Consider the following 20,064-nt stretch of genomic DNA (forward strand, 5'->3'; position numbering starts at 1 on the left):
CCCTTTGTAGATTTAGGGGTGAGATTGCAGGGGTGGGGGGAGGAAGGGGATGTTTCGCGGAGAAATCTTAATTGGACAGTTCGTCGGAGTAGCCCGAGTTAAAGACGCTTGCGTGATAGAGAGCACCCGCGGTAGGATTAATCAACTCGCTGCTATTATCAAGAGTAAGGGGGAGATATATACGAATAAGCAATCGTATAAACTTTGTGCGGTTAGAATCGTATTGCATTATAATGATATATTTTTCTTTTTCGAGAAAGATGCGAAATTTATGTCTTTTTATTAAAAGATTTTTTATTTAACGAGTATTTTTAATACTTTTAATCGTTGACAGATTAGCAATTTTTAATTCCAATAATTTATCAACGATTAAAAAAGTACTAGATGTCATTCAAGTTGAAAATTTTTTTGTTTATCAAGTAGTTATAAATTTTTATATTTTTACATGTACAAAAAGAGAGATATACAGTTACAAATATATCAGTAATCGGAATTGTGAGCGAGAGACATTTGTCGCGAGATGTATAATTAATTTGTCGATTTCGCTAATTAGGCGATTCGTGCCATTCGTTACTAATTCGATCTATTTCAATTATTTCATCTATTTAATCTATTTCATTTATTCCATCTCATTTTACGCTACGATCCCGTGAATTCTCTCGAGTGGTTTACGAATTTCGCGAACGGCGTGTAGAGATAGTGTGCGTAAAGTCGAGGCGAGGATTAGCGCGCGTAAGCTGCGCGATCTCCACGAGATATCTTCTCTAGCAGGCAGGGGTCCGTGCGGCACGTGCATGCATTTTGTTTTGGTACAAATAGGAACACGGCGCCTTGGCACCGTGCGGAGCGGATTGGCTTGTCAAGTTGCCAGGACCTCGCGGATATGGGATGCCCCCGGGTTTAGTCAGTGGCATTCCTAGAAGCCGGGGGCTTGCGCGCGCACTGCATATCCGATGAATTATTGCGCCGATTTAGAAAGGCCTCCGGTCGTGAATAGCCGGAATAGTGACGCGCCGCCACTTCCTCGGCACCTTCGTCGCGCCGATGGATAAGCTGTGCGGTTTGCCTTCGTCGCGACATCTCAATACCACGTGAAACTTACTCGAAAAGCAATCGTATGTATTATATATATGCGCGTATAAGTGAACAAGAGAGATAATTATAGATAAGAGATTGTGAATATAGTATCGTAATGAGCAATCGTAAAAGTTTAGGATCTTTGAATATATGACATCTCGATTCGACGAATCATCGCGATGATTTCGAAATACCAGCCGCGGCTGGTATACTAGTCAAGGTACAGCTTCTTTAATATCCGCTATCGAATGCCGAGCATATGAATGTCTTTTGTGAAGTCAATCGAAACTTGTCACGTACCGAAAAGGTAAGCATTACGCGTGTCTTTTGATCTTTATCATGCTTTCGATGTGATAGAATAATAAAGTAAAGTTATGACACGATGATGTGGGTGTTGCTGCTACACATCGTTGCATAGATACGAGATTGAGTTAATGGATTATCGATCATAATTTAAGCAACTAAACATAGATCAGAGAGAGAGAGAGAGAGAGAGAGAGAGAAAGCGAGAGCAAACTAAAAATAAAAATAATTATAATAAATAATAATTATAATTTATTTTAACAATTTAAATCTATTGGAGATAAAAGGGGGATGGACGTTTCAAAGATCGACGTCTGTTATCAATTACTTAAAGTTAATGAACTATACATATTATTTGAGAACATGTTAAATGATTTGGGAATGTAAATCAATCCATGCAATCTTCACCGATTCGCGGGGTTAGCATAGATATCGCGAATCTGACAGAAGCGACAGCGTCTTCGGAAAGTTCGACTAACGTTGATCTACATGCTGGAAAGATAATGCATAATACATATCTGAGACGGCGAAGAGCGACCGCGGTGGTTGGCATCGGGCATCCGAGGGGTTGTAGTCTGTGCAGCCATAAATTTGCAATAATGCAAATGCCTCGTAGCTCCCGTGTGCGCAGGCTTACGTACGGTAGCCTACTTTACGGCACTGGCGCAATAGTAAACGTAGTGGTCGTAGTAGAGAATGCAACGAGATGCGTGCCCCGAGGAAGAGAGAGAAAGCGAAGGAAGATATTGTATAAGGTCGGCTTTTCGCTATTATCGGTCCGCGAGTCGTCGTCCGTAATTCTGTCCGCTGCAAGTTACGCAGGTAATCTTTTTCGCATCGTTGCGATGCCACGGGACGATTATCCGGTAAAATGTTACTTCGCAAACGATATTTTTACGACAGTTGGTGACATTTGCGACGCTGTTGACGAACGAGCGATTCGTGCGACGTTTAATCGTCCCGCTTGGTATTTTTCGCGATAATAAAACGAGTACATGGGTGATTTATATATAGTTTGGCATTTTTAAGATACCATTGTGCAGCATCAAATCGCATTTTAAAGTTTTGAAAAATCGGTATCTCTCCGCGGGTTTTTCACAATAATCTATTTCCTTCTTCGATAAATAATCAAATTCTTTTTTTGTTTTCCTACACTTTCCAACCATGCAATTTTATTGCGTAATTGAGGAGCTTTTCGTTATTTGATTATGCACGGAATTTTTGTACACCGCGTCACGCTTTCGAAATATCCAGGATCAATACTCGACGGTCGCTTTACGATCGCTCGTACGGGCGTCTTTTACGATCTAGATCGTATACACTTTGTCTCGCTTCTTTTCGAGTCGTAGGCTCAACGAGACAATATATAGCCATGACATGCGTCACGCGCGTAGTCGGAGGCGCGGACCACGTGCCATTAGCTGCGTAAGAGTCGAGAAGTGGAAGATGCGGGGGTGAGAAGCGGCCTTCTTTCTACGTTGTGTGCCCGACTTTTCTTGCTGACCCACACCGAGAGTCGTCACTCGGAATCGCGGTTTAATGGCAATGAAGATCACAATGACGCTGAAGGGAGAGATGCGTCGAAAGTTTCATGAGGGTTGCACAGGGATGACTCACGACAGTGTCCTCCCCGTTCGCGCGAGTCGAGATTTATGCGAGCCTCTTTCGCGGCATCGAGTAAACGAATTTCCTTTACCACCCCTCTGCCTCCTCGACGAGTCTTCTTTTCTTTCGGATAGAAAAAGAAATGTAGGAGGGAAGAGATGATGTTTTAATGTTAACGAAGAGCTTCGGCATTTTCTCCCCTAAAACATTGTAAGGATGCTTGCGAGGGATTACGAATTACGATTGATAATACAATTTTGGCAGAGAGAACCGAAGGATTTCTCGGTAGATCGAGTCGCGGGATAAGAAGGAACGATGTGTGTAGGGTAAAATCCCGGCGGGATAAGCGGATAAACTGGTTATTGAAATTAGGTCGGGATATAACGAAGTCTGCCGAGAGGCAAATATTTCAATAGGAATTCGAAATATGTGTTTTATATTTCTCCGCTTTCGTCGTTCTTTTATGTTCAATTGAACGTTTCGGGGAACGGAATTATCTCGTCCAATAAATTTCGTTTTTATTTCGAAAAGGTGCGACTTTTAATCAACGTAAAGAGAAGTTTACCTTACCATAAAGTATGATGTTAAAAGGAGAATAAGAGCTTTCGGGAATGACGTTGCGAGATCTGGTTCTCTCGTTCGATAGTCCCTTAAAGAAAAACAGACCGTGACCAGATGCCGCTAAATTGGCACTCGGAGCCGTCCCGAAGCAGCCGTAGGCCGGAAACAACCGAATTGGGGGACAAATTTAATTTGGCCAAGGCGAAACGCGTTTCGCTAACAAAGCTTCGAAGAGACGGCTCTTCTCTTTTTTTTCATCATAACTTAAGAATGATTATAAGACGAGAAAAAATTTGACACCTTTAATTAATTTACTTATTCTTCGATATTTGTCATTTAATTATTACAATCATTATAAATATTTTTACAATTCATATTTTAATTCGTAAACATTATTGAACAGATTTTTTTATTTCCTCTTCTTCAATATATTTAAAAAAAAATCTAAATCTAAATGAAAATTGCTTCGATATTACACACTAAGGGAATATCGAATTGACCTCGAGGAAGACTCGGTAATTTTCCTGTTACAGCTAATTAATCTACGCCCCCGCAACAAATCGCGGCTCTCGTACAGGCATTTTCCGTTATTTATAGAGCGATCTATTTGCGCCCGCGAAGCATACGAGCCGACAGTCATAGCCTCGTGACGACGTGTTCCGGATTGAAAACGCGCGAGAATGACGAGGTGGAGGAGGAAGGAGGAGAAAGGTGAGGCCGCGAGGTAAAGGCCGCTAACGAGGCCTCTGGGCGATTAACATCGGCATTTTAACTACGCCTGGGCCCCCGTTGATTTTAACAGGGTCCGCGCAACTCCTACGCGTAATCGTGCCGGCAAATAACGAAGGCCGTAGGCCTCTGTTCAACAGTGCCGTACACGAAATCCTCTTGGTGAGGGTGCACCGTGTTAAAGATCGGTATCGCGACGGCACGTGGAACACGCTGCGCCAGAAAAGCAAGGATATTCCGTCGAGGCCCTATCCGACCTCGAGTGATCCCGGCAAGATCGATCGATTCCGAACGAGGCGCGGTATTCCTCAAGAAATTGAATATCTTTATTCGCTCTTTAATACGCCTCAGCTTGTTACGCCTTCCCATCGTCGTTAACCTTACCTTATGCCGGTTATACGATTAAGTCGTATTTCACGCCGGCGTAAAATCGGCCGATCGACAGATTTGCCATGGCCACGTTACGCGATCTTGTTAAATATAGGTTGCGTTGTTAGTTTGTAGTAATTAAAAGCAAAGTACTTTATAGAGTTGTTTCGGAATTTATGACGATGTAACAGAGATTATTATTTCTATCAATTATTTTTGTAGTCGGATTAATAGCCTTATCTAGATTTATGATCTGTTTCGTAATCAGATTTAATTTCGGTATTTTTATTTTTGATTTGAGAGAGAGAGAGAGAGAGAAGGAGACATATTTATTCCTCTTTATCATTTATGATACCAATTATGCTACAGCATTCATAAATATTAGTCGAAAAAATAACGTGGCGTTTTCGTTTTTCGGCTGTGGATTCGCGCGGTCTCACCGAGAATCGATAAAATATCGAATGGGCTTGCTTTCACATGCGGCATATTGCGTACGTCCCGCTTCGCAGTTGATAGAATAACAGAAACGCGTGTTTGCTTTCGCAACACGCGACTTTTCTCGCTCGTGATTTCGCTCGTAATCCACGCACAAATATGTTCTCGCAAGGAGGTCGAGACGATTTCTTACTGACGATGCGTGTCTGTTAATCCAATGCCCGATTGAGCGTCGCAGGATGTAGAACACACGCATTCGCTGGTACATAAACATGAAATTTATCATGAATGCAGTCGAGATTATAATTTCGGAGAGACTGTGCATTATAATTATAGAGGGGCGTATAATAATCCTTGCCGTTTTGAAAATATACCGCGGGACATTTTTAAACGAGTATTAATAACTGGAATTATAAAATTCGTAACATTCTCTTTTTCCGAGAAAATTGACATTATCGCGAAAATATTATAGATGCACGGCGAGTGAAGGAATACATTGGGCGATAAAAGAATATTTTCGTTATCATCTCTATTTCAAACTTTATAATATCTGACACAGTATCAGTACGCAGTATCGATATCTTCGCATGTACCGTTCGATGATGAAACTTTCGTATTCCGTTTTAACGAGCCGCTCGACGTTTCTCGCGGGCGATCATTAATTTGATCAATGATCCATTACGCGGAGCACGCGCGTTGCCCTGCCCCGCATTATATCGTTCAATTCTTCGTAACGTCCGATGACCCGAATATCTCCCGCATTCTCTCGAGCGAGTCTCGGATGCGATGGGACGCGACGTCGCGTTACCTCTCGCTACACGGAATTGCCGGAGGGGTTTATCGCTTCCTGCCGCAATTGTCGCGCGAACCGCCGTTGCCGCCGAGAGCTTGACCTCGCAAAGATTAACGATACTTTTATTGGCCTTGTTACCGGTTAATTAGGCCGCCGGTTCGCCTACACCGTGACGAAGAAGAAAGCCTCCTTCTTGATCGCGATGTCACATCCGCGCGCTATATCGCGCCATGTACTTTTTCATCGCTCGCTGCCAGCATCGTTACCGGTTTAACCGTTGAGGCTCGGCGTTTTATGCGGCGAATCTCGCGGGACGCATCCCGCGAAATACCACACGAGCGTAACTACGGGCGTATATGCAGACGCGCGCGTTACAGATGCGCTTCTAAACCGGTTTCCGGAGCAGCGCCGGGGCAGCTTTGTTTACCGGGCCCACCGGGGCCGTTTGTCGTGGCGCTACCGCGGTTAAATTTATATAAATAGGTCCGAGCTTCGTTTCTCTCCCGATCCCTCTGTCCCTCTCGCTCTTTCTTCCCTATCGCTCCGCTTCTCTTTCTCGTTTTTCCTCCGCGTTCTCGCGTTGCCGTTGTCGCCGCCGTTTGTCTAAGCACCCACCGGCATCCAGAGGCTTTAATCAAGGATAACAGCTGTAACGGCGTAATCAGCGACGATCCGCGGGGTGCTCGAAGCAGAACTATTAATATCCATTTGGAAGTCGGTCTCCCTCTCTCCGCTCCGTCCTCACCGCTCTATGTGTCTGTTCCTCTCGCGCGCGCGTGTCTCTGTCACGCTCGAGCACGAGCGGTAAAATTGGATGCGAGGGGTGCCCGAGCGAACGAGGGTTGACTGGACGAGGCGAACGAAGGGAGAGAACGAACGGAATACCCGCACTCGCGTTGAACGCTGTGCCGGGCGTTGTACGTCGAGAGAGCGAGGAAAGGGGTTGCGAATCGATCCGAAAATACCGAACCGGAAATTGCTGCGCAGTCCGCGCGACGCGTGCCTGCTCTCGAGCCGATCGAGAGATCGTCGCCTATTTCGGAATTCCAGATCCTTGCGTGTCGTGTGTGTGTGTGTCGCTGGTATTTCGCATTGATTGGTCTTTGAAAATATTTGTCTCGCGTATACATATACGCGACGACTTGATTCAACGCTCGTAGTCTCGAGCTGTTTGACATCGTCTTTACACAGGGTTTGCTTGTTAAATTGTGTTTATTGTATCTGTTGCATCTCTCTATTCTCTGAAATATCGCGTAACTTCCTCTCTCTCTCTCTCTCTCTCTCTCTCTCTCTCTCTCTCTCTCTCTCGCGTGAAATGCGGATATTCAGAAAAAATACAAACTACGGGCTAAAATCGGGAGACCATTCGCGAGATTAGAACTCTGTTTAATGATGAAAGCGTATGGCGCGCTTTTGTTCTTTCGCTCCGAGTCTTAATTAAAGGGATCCGCAGGAAGCTCATTTTCCGGCCAGTTTTCATGCACAAAGGATCGTCTAGCAGTCGACGATCCTTCTTTTTTTTCCCATTTTGCGGCCGCAGCTCGTACAGAAATAACGCGAAGCACTGTCGCGAGTTAGCGCGTAATTTTTCGTTCCGCCGCTTAGTCGCGCATCGTTCTCTCCCCTTTTTTCTCTTGTTCCTCTCGCGAAATTCTGGCAGCTTGTTATAACGAACTTTCGAAACTAGCTGAGATTTGCATGGCATTACAACGATTGCCCCCGCGCGCCCGCCCGCCCGCCCGCTTGGCAATATCGTCGTCGTAGTATTTTAAGGGGGGCTTTGCGCGCATGAGAGTGTGCCGACCCCGTAATTTACATAAACTAGGCGCTCAAGAATGACAAAACGCAACTGCGACGTAAACTTATAATTCTCCCGCGCGATTTCTCGCCGACTCCGCCGTTACTTTAGCGTCTGTGTCTCGCGTAAATATATTGCCGGGGCTCATTCGCTGGTCTTCATTAACGGCTTCCTTGATATTTCCTTTCCTTTTAGACTATTTCCTGAAATGTTTTGTGTGTAGAATGTTTTATTTAATTATGAAAAAATATTTCAGATACGCAAATTTTTTTTTACGCGACATTTTTATATTCTTCTTCTTCTTTTTTTTTCTCAAGACAAAAAATATATTGTCGAAAAAATGATCATTACGTATGTGTTGTAACTTTCAGATTGGTATTATTATTAATTTCTTGAAAAAAGTGAGATTCAAAAAAGTAATCAATTTACTTTGAAATTTAAAAATTGGATCTCGGTAAGCACATAATATATTCTTACAATACAATTTGGGAAAATATTTTTATTTTCGATACAATACCGAGTCTTCAAATTTGTATCTAAATTCGTATCTGATAACGCTAAAGTGCTTTGCCATCCATTCGCGACACAGTCTATATATTCTGCTGGAATTATAAATGAAGACTTTCCAGGCTATGCAATATCGTATAAACTACAAACTTTATTGAACTATCTCTCCAATTCTGTAAATGCGTTTTACATGGTAAACATGTAGATATATACGCACACGTATGTAGATATATAACACGCGATGAACCGGCAACGAATGGCGCGGAAGGCTGATCCGAGCGCGTAATGAGGTAGAATTTCTATTAATATCACAGAACCCGAGCGCGCGGTTTCCACGTTTCGACGTGAAATCCGCACAAAGATCTTGCACCGAAATCGAAACACAGCGGTTATTAGATTTTCGGCGGGGAAAAAAATAGCTCGCGCGTGTGTGAGGGAAAAAAAAAGCGTAGGTTGCGGCAAAGGAGTCCGGCGGAAGAGAGTGTCCCTTAATTGAAGGTAATTAAATTAATTGGGCCACGAGACAATCAGGCCAATTACCGATACCAATCAACGATCGTAGCGCCGATGCGGCTGTACACCCACGGGACTTTTTTACTCGGATGACAAACCCCATTAATTACAGGACCGCGGAGCCGACCCTTCCGAAATTAGCACCCTCCGAGTACCGGGCGGCGAGAGGCAGAGCTGCCAATTTCAGGTAGGTTTAACACGACCGTCCGGTTTTCACGCGCCTTTTCACGAACTTTTCGCTTCGATCAAGAAGCCAAATCGTTCTCTCCATTTGTTCGTTACGCTTCCGAACTTTGTAACAGCTTTGCAAAAGCGGGAGATGAAGGATAATTTTCGAACGTCCGAAACTCGTTGGCGCGAGACCTCGCGTGAGAAATCTCCTCGATTCTGTTTCACTCGTCTATTACATCAGTTTACAGAACTCGTACGCACCGCCGCTGGTAAACACGCCGGGGAAAAGAGGTAGGATTGAATGTTAATCCGTGAAAATCCGTAATTACACGCCGGCTGACGCCCAGCGTTTCGCAAGCGGCGATTGGATCAATCGCGCTTTACGATCGTACCTCTTACATCGATATCGTGCAATTAAATGATTGTCGAGATTGATATCTCAATTGGCGGGTAACGATTTCCACGTTATTAAACGAGCGGGTGTTTCCGCGCTGAGAAATACCTACTTTCTCGCCGATGCGAAAGATTTCACTTGTCAGCGACTGCTTTAATCATACAGAAAGTAAGGCTCAAATTGATAGGTACAAAGGATGTTGAAACGCGCTAATTACATAGTAACACGGGTAGCGTATGAATTTTGCACCAACGGTGATAAAATACGCGGATAACTGATTGAAATATTATTATTCTGATTTACAAAAGAGATATCACTTTGTGATTAAAAAAAAAAAAAAAAAAAAAACGGTATTAATTTAGGTTTTAATGTAAGGTCGGAATAATAACGCTTTTAATTACACCCGGCTATGCAATTAACTAATCTGTCGTATAAATACATGTATATGCAAATGCTGTCACTCCTGTAGTTGGCAATTTCAACGTACGTTCCGATCGCAAACATTTCGATAAACAAAAGTATTTAAATCGTACGACTGCATTGTTTATTGCAGTATATAATTATCAGTAGTGATTATATAACATTGTGTAAAATGCATTCCAAATTACAATCATACATATTTAATCAATCCGCAAGCTCGTGGCTCGCCATCCTTTATGGACTCGAAAAAGCTTGCTTACACGATTGATTGAGTAATTATTTGGCTTAAACAGTAAATTGAAATTTCATTGAAATTTTTCGTTTTGAATTATCCATCATTTTCAAGCATTCGACATAAATTTCGATATATTTATGTACCTTTTATCATAACTCATAACATTATAATTAAAATAGCATAGCGTTCGATGTGTTCGTACAAAACATATTTTCGCAGAAAATTTTCTTTACATTTTATATAAAATGTACAAATGTTTTTTGATACGCATCTAAATTATCGCGACTCGAATTCTATACTTGAATGCGAACAAACGAATAATATTTTTCTCTTCCCGTTAGCACCAATTTGATCCGCAAAAATTAGCATCTGGTGTCCTAATTCAAATGGTCGTGATTCAAGCTGCTCCGTTATTCGAACAGTTCTTGTAACAGCATGCGCGCGCAGTTCCTTTAGTTTAGATAAACGTGCAAGCCTGGCTACACGGAAACACGCGAAGATGATTAAAGCTAAGCAGCCATTACGTGCACCGCGTGATTGGTCGCGCTCGCTTTCGACCGCGCCGAAAATCCGCACCCTCGACGGCGCGAGCGGGTAACAGAAAATTATCACGACCGCGTATCGTTCCCGGAAGGGGGCCCCTCCGTGGGGGTACCTTCGCTCCGTTCTCAACGCATTACGCATTCGTGGTGCACAAGGGGATTCCTCGCGGTATTCGTTACTAATGGGCGTTCTATTTAGCAGCACCCTCGGCTCTCCAGGGACGTGTCACGCGTCACTGGGTTCCCCGCATCTCCCGTCGCACAATGCTCGATACTGACAACGCCGGACGTCAAAGATATCCCGCAAGTCAGGGAATCGCACGTGTGTGCGTTTCGATTTCCGTTCCATTCCCGTTTATATTCGCGCGCGCGAACGCGTGTGAGTCTTCGCATGCGGTGACACTTGGCCAAGAGGGGGACAAGGACGCGCCGATACGCTTGCCCCTCGATCAACGTCAATCAGCCGTTAAACAATGACGCGCCGTGCAAAGAGGATTTTATTGTATAGCGGAGAGAGCAAAGTTGAAGGCACAATGTGCGGAGCCCCTTCGTCCTTCGGGGTTCAGCACCGTCAAGTTATCCCTGAACACTAGGATTTGCGCGAATTTGCTCTTTTTTCAGGCTTTCTTTTCTCTCTCTTTCTCATTTTTAATAACAACTCCGTTGCACGTATGAGCGTGGAAGATGCGCTTTTCGAAAGCGTTTTTATCCCAGAGGTTGCACGCGGGATTGTATACATGCTGGTTCCCTCATGTAAACGTAAACGATCTCGAGGAGCTTGACGAGGGAAGGGTGAGAATTAGTCTGTGACTAGATGTATAGCTTTGGGTCATGGTAGGAATTTTAAAAACATTAACTCGATTTAACGTTAAGGGTGAGTGAAATATTACTGGGAAGGGTTGCCGAGGTATATACGTATCTACGTTGAGAAGGACGGAGAGAAGGAGAAAATACACGAATACTGGAACTGAAAGAGGGAGAAAAGCTTGTTGTGAAATGGATCTTGATAGCGGGACAGCGTGTGTACGCGCGACGCGACACTATGATGTGATACGTACAGCTATTATTATGCGATGCAGAAAGAGAACACGACTGCGTAAAATTTACCACATTGTATGTTAGCGTAATCTGGCCGCATCAACAGAGTTGTCGTTGTGAAAACGTCGAAAAACATTTTGAGAAACATACGCGTCAACAGAGTTGCGCTTGCGTTGGCACGAGAACATCTGTTTTTCCCGAAAGAAATTACGACTGAACAAAGGGAATAATGGCTAAATAACGACATATACGCGCAAATAAATTACAGTCGTAATTATCTCTGGTTAGGGAAAGTGTTTAATTGGACGCGCGACGTATCTGCAAAGGAAGGATCGCGAGAGAACCGGCCTATCTCCGCGATCTTATCGCGCTGAATGCATGATAAAACCTCCGCCTGTCTTTCGTGCATTATGCGGCTCTCTGTCGTGAAACCATTTGTAAATGACACGTAAAACGTAGCGCCTCTCTCGCATATCCCGAAGTGAGTCACTAAAATCGCGTGGGTTTACGAACGAGTATCCGTCCCGCCGTTTATATCTGCTGTCTTCGGAACCAGGTCGACAATGGTTGGCAGGGGTGGATACATACGTACGTACGTCGGCCATACAATTGCGATGGTTTCCTCTTTTTCTCTTTCGTATGCAAGGATATTAAAGTGCCAATCATAAGATATATTGTAGAAATCCGATAATGTATTTTGCGAAACGAGATGAAAACTTTCAAAGTAAGAATAGGGAAGAAAAGGTGGAAAAAAGAATAAATAAAAAATTTAATTTTTATTTAAGATATATTTATTATTTTTTGTGAACTTTTCAACCTGTAATTCTCTCTCTCAGGGAATTTTTTTGTATCTGAAGAAATCAGGTAATTCTCGTGGAATTTTATTGGGAATCTCTTGAAAACTTTTCTCTTTTTAATAATTTTACAATTATACTGTAAGCAATCTGCAATCCACCGATAAGTCGAATTGTAAATTATGTGTTCATGATATATTATAAATATAAATCGATTTCTGTTTATATATATATTCATAATGTCTTAAGAAAATATTGAATATGCAGTACATATTCTTTACTTTAATTTTTAGTGATAAATGAAGAAGTTATATAAGTTATAAAAATTTTTATTTAACGAAAACTATTTAATTATTTTTATAAATCTAGCACTTGAGATTTAAATGGCTTTGTGTTTTTCCTTCGTATGAATGAAAAGCATTAGAAAACGCGTACAATATAGAAACTTATTTTAGAAAATTGCACCGAAAATTTTTAAAATATTTTCTTTACCTGAAATTTTGAAGAAAAATATCAGGAAGATCAGAGAATTTTCAAGGAATTTGTTGCGGCTATCGTAACAACAAATGTCGCAGATAATATACGGAACAACGAGCAAAAAAAAAAAAAATGGAGAAACGTCGGAAATATATTTCGTAAAACAGGTGAGTTTCCCTGGAGCAAGTTGAAAAGAATGAAGACGGTTCCCTCCCGCGCTAGTCATCCTGCCGAAATCGATTTCATATAGGACGCCGTCCGATGTAATAATGCTGCGTGTGCGTTATATACGAGCCCTCAGTCAAGGCATTTCCAATGGAGCCTGCAATAAATACGCCTCCGTATTGCCGTTGGCATTGTACGGAGATATGGGTACGTGAGATTCGATGTGTATGTACAATATTATGCATCCGCGCTCATTGAAACGCCCGCATCTTCGACGCGCGAAAAGAGCACCGTAATCTTCTTCGTCTCGTATTTACACGTGTCTCTCAAGGATTTACAGAATTTCGCAGACGCGGCGTTTCGCGGTGCGTCGAGAGGTGAAGATTGCGGAAGATGATACACGCGGCCTTTTTCCGCGAGCGATCGAATGACGGCAGCGATGGTCGTAAATCAGCGATAAGTGGCTTTCGACGCCTACTTTGCGAAATTCTCGCGCGTGTTACGCACTTACGTAAACGTATGTTTATCATATTACCTCCTTTTACGCTTTATGTGTGTGCATATCTTTGCATAATTTTCATAAATATCTCTCAAGAGTCATAATAATGTTGATTAAAGTTATCAATGTTAAGACGTAAGATCATTTTTCCTTGCTGTAATTAGATATTATTAGAGTCGCTATGTCTTGAAAAAAATATTCATCAATATAATTCGTTTTTATACAATCGATTATCGAAAGAAAAACTCCAGTCTCTGACATGAATCAATAATTCAAATCTGTGAATGATTCAAATCTATCTTATCTCGCCGTGCTGAAATCATTGCTTATCTCCGATCATTGAAATGCTAATCTATAAAATGCCAGTGGTGGTTTCGTGAGAATGTTTGCGCGACAATCGACCGAACTAGTATTTCTCGCCGCAAGACGCGCCTTGAGCGTCTCTACGCAAAGTCTAGGTGTAATGTAGTATTACACGATCCTTGCGAAGGTAACGAACGCGAGCGTAAATTCCTATGAAAGCAACGTGTCGTTGAGTATCGAGCGGGTATACTAAACCATCGATAGAAAATATAGCATAAGCGGCATAAAACTTCTCCGCTTAAACAATCATAAAAAAATTGGCTCTCGCGTATAACAGATGAGAATCGTTGAAAATTATCGCGCGCGATAAGAGCACGTTTCGTGTTCGCGTCGCCTTCGGTATAAATTTAAATTCTTGCAACACGATATCCTTCGAAACGGGTACACACTCGATGCGGGTATATATACACGCGCGGCAAGTGTGGCGATTCTGTCTAACGTGTCATTTGCACGTCGATACCGAACCTTTCGCGCATGCCGTGACCGGAACACACGTGGTGGCGCACACGCGCGCGATCAAACGGTAGAAAATAATGACGAAGCTTGCCGCAACGCGTGTTATTACTTGCACTTTCTGTCACGAAAGGACGACCATCCGCGCACGCGAAGCTGGCGTGTTCCGTAGACGAAGGAGAAAGAAGAAGAAAAAACTAAAAAAAAAAAAAAAACCGGAAACAACCCCCCCCCCCCTCCCCCCGTTGAAGTCTATGTCGGAAGAAAAGAATCGGAAGGCGCGCGTTCGAGCACTCTTAATGATGATTCAACATGCCAATATGTCATTAATGTCGATGTAACATCGGCGCGCCTCGAGTCGAATCGACTCGAAGAGAGATGCTCGGGAGAACTGCGTGAGATTTGCGTGCGTGGCTTTATTATAATTTACGCCCTATCTGCCTCCACGCTCTAACGCCGGCCGTTCTAGACCTGCTCGTGTATACCCACGCGAACATCCGACGAAGCGAAAAAAGACGAGAGATCTGTCCGCCCAGCGCCTCACGACAGGAACGAATCGGAGCGCTTATTTTCGCCTATGCATTCTCAATGAGGATTCGACATGCCGATGCGTCATTGAGACTGTCTTTCAAATGGTGAGCGATATGCGATACTCGGTTCGATATATCATATGATGATGGTATTAGCATCCCGTAATAGGCGAGAGATCTACGCGATACTTTTGAATCAATATATGTTAAATCTTATGAAGTAAGAAAATTCCATTACTCATAATATATTGTATATATCTAAACGAAATATCATGATAAAACCATCTTAACAAAGATAATTAAAAGCTTAAAAAAATATTATTACGTTTGATTAAAACGTATGATTGCAAAGAATGCGAGCACAGGATTGAGTAACGATGATACACATAGATAGATCGATAGATCATCGATTATCACACAGGTAACAAAATCTGTTCAAGAAATTCATTCGTGTTATCGCGAGAGGAAGTAACTGCTCTTTAGAGCTATTTTTATAACGCTTAGTCTGTCTGACCGACAACATGCTGGAGCACTTGAAAAACACTTGTGCGCATTCCGTTACGTTTACGCAACGATCTCGCGGAGAACGTTTGAAAGAAAGAGAAAGAAAAAGAAGTGGAATTGCGCACCGCGCCTCTTTAGTGCCGAGCATTTTTAATTTTTGGATAGGTACGTGCGCTGGAGTCATCTATCATCTTTTTTTTCAAGTTCGAATATGCCCTTCATATTTCGTGAAAAGTCCCATGAGTTTTGTTCAAGTTACATCTCTGGAGTTGCCCTAAACGATACTTTGAAAAATCTAAGAGAGAGAGAGAGAGAGAATTTATTTATTTTTATCATTTATAAGTAATAAATTATCAATGTAAAACAGCATTGAGAAATATTATTTAAAGTTGAAAAGAAAAACAAATGATAGAAACGATTAATTGATTACAAAAAGTGTGTATTTATCGAGTGAAAAATCAGTTTTATAATATGTTAAAAAAAAAATATATATATATATATATATATATTTCCGTTACATTAAAAAGTACAATATATCGCGATAAAGAAATTTTATCAGGCAAGTTAAATATAGTTTATATAGTTTATGTGAAATGCAGTTTCAACAATTTTGTAAAACCGTGCTTTAAGCTAACAAGTTAATTCCGATGTTTATAATTTTTTCTGCGATTAAAAACAACTTTAAATACTTTCTTTTTGCTCCTCTATATTCCCATTCCATATCGTCGAGAGTGCCGCCTTACCCGTTTAATTTCCGGCATGCCGCGTCGCCAGTATAACGACGAAAGTTTCCCACAATTCAGCAGAGATAAAGCATTTATTGAATCGTATAAAGTTTAATTTACCGCGCTAACACATACAAATACGATGGAAACGTCACTCGTTTCGATAATCGATAAGCGATTCCGTTCGATCGTTGAATTTATTGTAACGTTTTCGTTTTAATCTATTTAAATTTTGCATGCTCAGAACAATTGAAATAGATATGTGTACATGAGCCAGCGAGATTAACTTTTATTTAAGCAACGAAATATCTCTTTTTGGACGCTTGGATTTTATACGTTATCGGTGATTTTACGTGATCAGTGTTTGCTTTCCGTTAATTGAAAGAAGTCAATCGTTTTCAAAACCTCCGATAGACAGGACTGTCCTAGAAATTTAAAAGTTGTATCGCCACGTCGAAATACGGTTAGCGAATTATATCGACATTGTATAGATATCGCGAAAAGTTGTCCAGTTCGGGAGAACTGGAAAAGAATTCGTAAAGGAAACGCGGACCGAGAGAGCGAAAGGGAGACGGAGAGTGCACGCGTGACTGGGTATCGACATTTCAAAATTGCAACTCTCGCGACGTCCATTGTCACCTATATTTCCGCCTTCTTCAACTTCTAGAAAAAGTACGTACCTATTTTTGACGAGAGAAAATCGACGAAGACCGGCCGGAGGCCGGGATCGAGGGGGTGAAAGATAGAATATCTTGTCCCTGTCGAACGTCCGGAGACAAGCTGAAATTGAAGTAATATACAGCCCTTGCTCTGGTGCGCGCGCGAAGGTGCCGCCTTTAATACCAACCCCGAGAGAAGAAGGATGTTTCTTCGCTGGCAAAAAATTATTGACAGTATGCCGATAAAGTACGTTTGCAGAGTTATTACGGTACAACGTTTTCTTTACAGCACGGGCAGTCTTGATATGAGATTTCACGTCAGAAAGTACCGTATGGATTTTATAGATTATATCGCAATCTCACATTTATTTTTATTTTTCTTTTTTTATTATTTAAGCAAATTTGATATGAATATAAAGTGGATATATGTAAGTTTGCTTAAATTTGTCACGAAATATGAAACTCGTTCCAAGACATACTGTAGTATATGTATATCGTTGTAAGAGCGAGAAACAAAATTGTGCAAATTAATAATCTTGATTGGTAGAATATTTTACTCGATGGGAAGAATATGTATGTGTAGGAAGAGCGGATGCAAATATTAATGAAAACAAATTGGTTTGACTCTGAGGTATACAAGAATATTTTATTCGTCGAAAGTAACAAATATACAATCTCTCAAATAAATCGTCGATTTAAATCATGTCTGTTATAATTAGCTCGTTTTATGCGATCGCTCGTTGCTCGGACTCTGTACGCAACGCGCACCACGTCCTCCTGTACTCTCGTATACCGCGATCTCTGTATTGTCGACACGCGTAAAAGGGATAATACGGCGTTCACGAAAAAATCTAATGTAACAATAAACGGAAGTGTACGCTTACGAAACCGAAGTAATTTTGGCACGATTTTCAGAAAAAATAATAATCACTCGCTCGTGCTCGCGTGCGTTCGTGTTAACAAATCGATAATAATTGCGTCATCGCGTCGAGGTGTTGCGGATATTACCGATCCGCCCGAACTTTACTTGGTGTCCTGTATGTATATACATACATACATACATATATATATATATATATATATATATATATATATATATATATATATAAATCTATATATAACATATATTTATATAGAAACATCCATCTAAAATGGATATATTCATCTGCGCGCGTGTTTTTAGTGTATGTATGTACATGTATGTCCGTCTAAATGCACAGTCCCTAATTACTTCGTCACAATTATATACGGTTTTCTTTTACGCGGATTATACCGCTCTTGAATTCACGGATAAGCATTTCTCGATGTCCGTAGGATCTCCCCTCAAAAGGGAATTCTCAGACTTGCCACTAATTCACGTTTATATACAAAGTACCGACGCGTTTGTCGCGCACAATTAAGGCAGTGTTTCGATGAGTCCGTTCGGAGAATCCTAGTTCTCCTGCCTCCTCCTCCTCCTTCTTCTCGCTCCTCCCTCTCGCGCGTATTCCGGCGATCCGGGCTCACTGTATTCACTGATCGATTTCGGTCGCCGTTTGATCAGCCACCAATCGCGGTACCATACACTGATCGTCCGTCGCGGGTGGGCATACAACGGTCTCGACTTTCACTCACCGCTGGGGAAACGCTTCTCGAGATCCGGTTTTCTGTTTATTCAGAGCCACGGGCCGAGCTGCGCCTCCAGAATCGTCGCGGCGTCGGTTCTGCCCATTATTCTAAGATGGTTCAGCAGATCCGTCACCGCCGTCGGTTCCCGGTGCCTCGCCTCCCACAGATCGAGAATATGCTCGGTCGGGCTGGCCTTAGTCGCGAAGTAATTGATGTACCTGTTACACGAGCGAAGACACCGGCTGCGTGATTACCGAGGAAAGTGGTACAAGCGGATAGATCGCCGGTGAAATAGAACACGCGTTTCGAGTAAATTTATATAATGCGACGAGCAACTAGAAACCTCATCGCGATACAACTTTATTACGTTTAGACATTATAATTTTTTAAGTTAATTATGCAATGTGTAAAAAAATTTCATAGACTTTATTAATCATATTAATCGTCTTAGAGAAATTCTTCAACTTTGTTATTAAAGCAAATATTTGTTTGTTATCGCGTGTTGTTTTATCTGCATTGAAGAGCACGAATCTTTTCGCATTAACGAATGTATTTATATATATATAGTCTGTATAAACATACTAGCGTATCTAAAGAAGTCTTAGATTAAATATAGAGGAAAAAACGAGAAAAGCCGAAGCACTAACCTGTCGACTTGAAGCCTTTGCGCCAACATTCTCCAGTCATTACCCAGAGCGTTCGGCGGATCTAAACATTGGCAGAGCTGCTTCCTTAAGGATCTCGTAAACCGAAAAGGTCGTAGCGTGGTGGAGTCTGTTGTGGCGTTGTTAGCGTGTCCGCTGCTAACCACGGTAACTTCCCTCAGTGGTCTCGTGACGCTACCCGAGGAGATCAACTGTTTCGCGCCATCGTAAACGATTCTGAAGACTTGTCTCGTGTCAGAGTTTCCTTGCGAAACTTGCAGCTTGTAGCTCCTCGTGGTGGTCGGGCCAAAAGCCGTATCCAGGCCGAAGGTCACGTGCTTGGCGTTCTCCTGGCAATTCCAAACGTCTCGGAACGAGACTTCCTGGCGTTCCGTGGGCGACTTGCTTTGCCACTCGTTGCCGACTTCTTCAAGACTGACGCAGAGCGATTCCCCGTTGTTTTGAAACAGCAACGTGCGCGGCTTGTCCAACAGATAGCCTCTGATCTGCGACTCCCGATCGACGATGGCTTTCATGGCCGCCTTCGTATCCTCGACGGCGTAAACCCTGACACAACACTGACCAGCCTGACTGGCGAAGAGTGCTAATCGCAATCGTTTTGTGGCGATCGAACTCTCGCAACTCTGGCCGGCTAAAACGTAACCGCGAAGCTGCTCGGTCACAATGAAAGCCTCCGCGTGATCCAACTGCGTGAATAACGGTGTATTGATAGTCTCGTTGCCTAGAGTTAGCACTCTGCTCCATGTAATTGACTGATGATCTTTCGACATCACCGATGACGAGCCGTCGTCGACGTTAACACCGTCGCACGCCCAAACGCTCAGTTCCCAGGTTGCCGGATGCAACATGGCGCAATGCTCGAATTGAAGGATCACAGGCTTATTGAAGGTCGCCGACGATGGACCGCAGGTCACCACAGCCGATAACTGGGTTATCCCGTCTATAGGGAAAAAAAACGGGATCGAGATTCGAGTCGTGTACGCGCTCATTATCGAGCTTAATGCCGTTATTGTACGTTATCGTTATCGCCGCGTTACAGTTTCCGCTACATTAAACTTTCGCGTATGATTAATTGTATTTAATATACTTAATATGATTTACCGCGCACATATAATCTTCCGATAACGGGTTA

General features: G+C 42.4%; 1 protein-coding gene and 1 long non-coding RNA gene across 3 annotated transcripts in view; one reads left to right on the forward strand and one right to left on the reverse strand.

The window, feature by feature from the left end:
- The window catches only part of LOC138938060 (uncharacterized), a 216,580-nt gene that overhangs the window by 78,805 nt on the left and 117,711 nt on the right, over window positions 1-20,064 (forward strand). The window lies entirely within an intron of this gene.
- The window catches only part of LOC138938059 (netrin receptor UNC5C), a 30,367-nt gene continuing 27,581 nt past the window's right edge, over window positions 17,279-20,064 (reverse strand). For both annotated transcript variants that reach the window (XM_070304788.1, XM_070304789.1), the window contains 2 exons: window positions 18,915-19,872; window positions 17,279-18,485 (listed from right to left, as the gene is read on the reverse strand). In XM_070304788.1, coding sequence (XP_070160889.1) covers window positions 18,314-18,485; window positions 18,915-19,872 — 1,130 coding nt within the window. In that variant the 3' untranslated portion in view covers window positions 17,279-18,313. The remainder of the gene's footprint in view (window positions 18,486-18,914; window positions 19,873-20,064) is intronic.

The sequence above is a fragment of the Polyergus mexicanus genome, unplaced genomic scaffold (assembly GCF_030449975.1).
Source record: "Polyergus mexicanus isolate NDT 795.1 unplaced genomic scaffold, iyPolMexi1.0 SCAF_12, whole genome shotgun sequence".
In the NCBI taxonomy this organism is placed as follows: domain Eukaryota; kingdom Metazoa; phylum Arthropoda; class Insecta; order Hymenoptera; family Formicidae; genus Polyergus; species Polyergus mexicanus.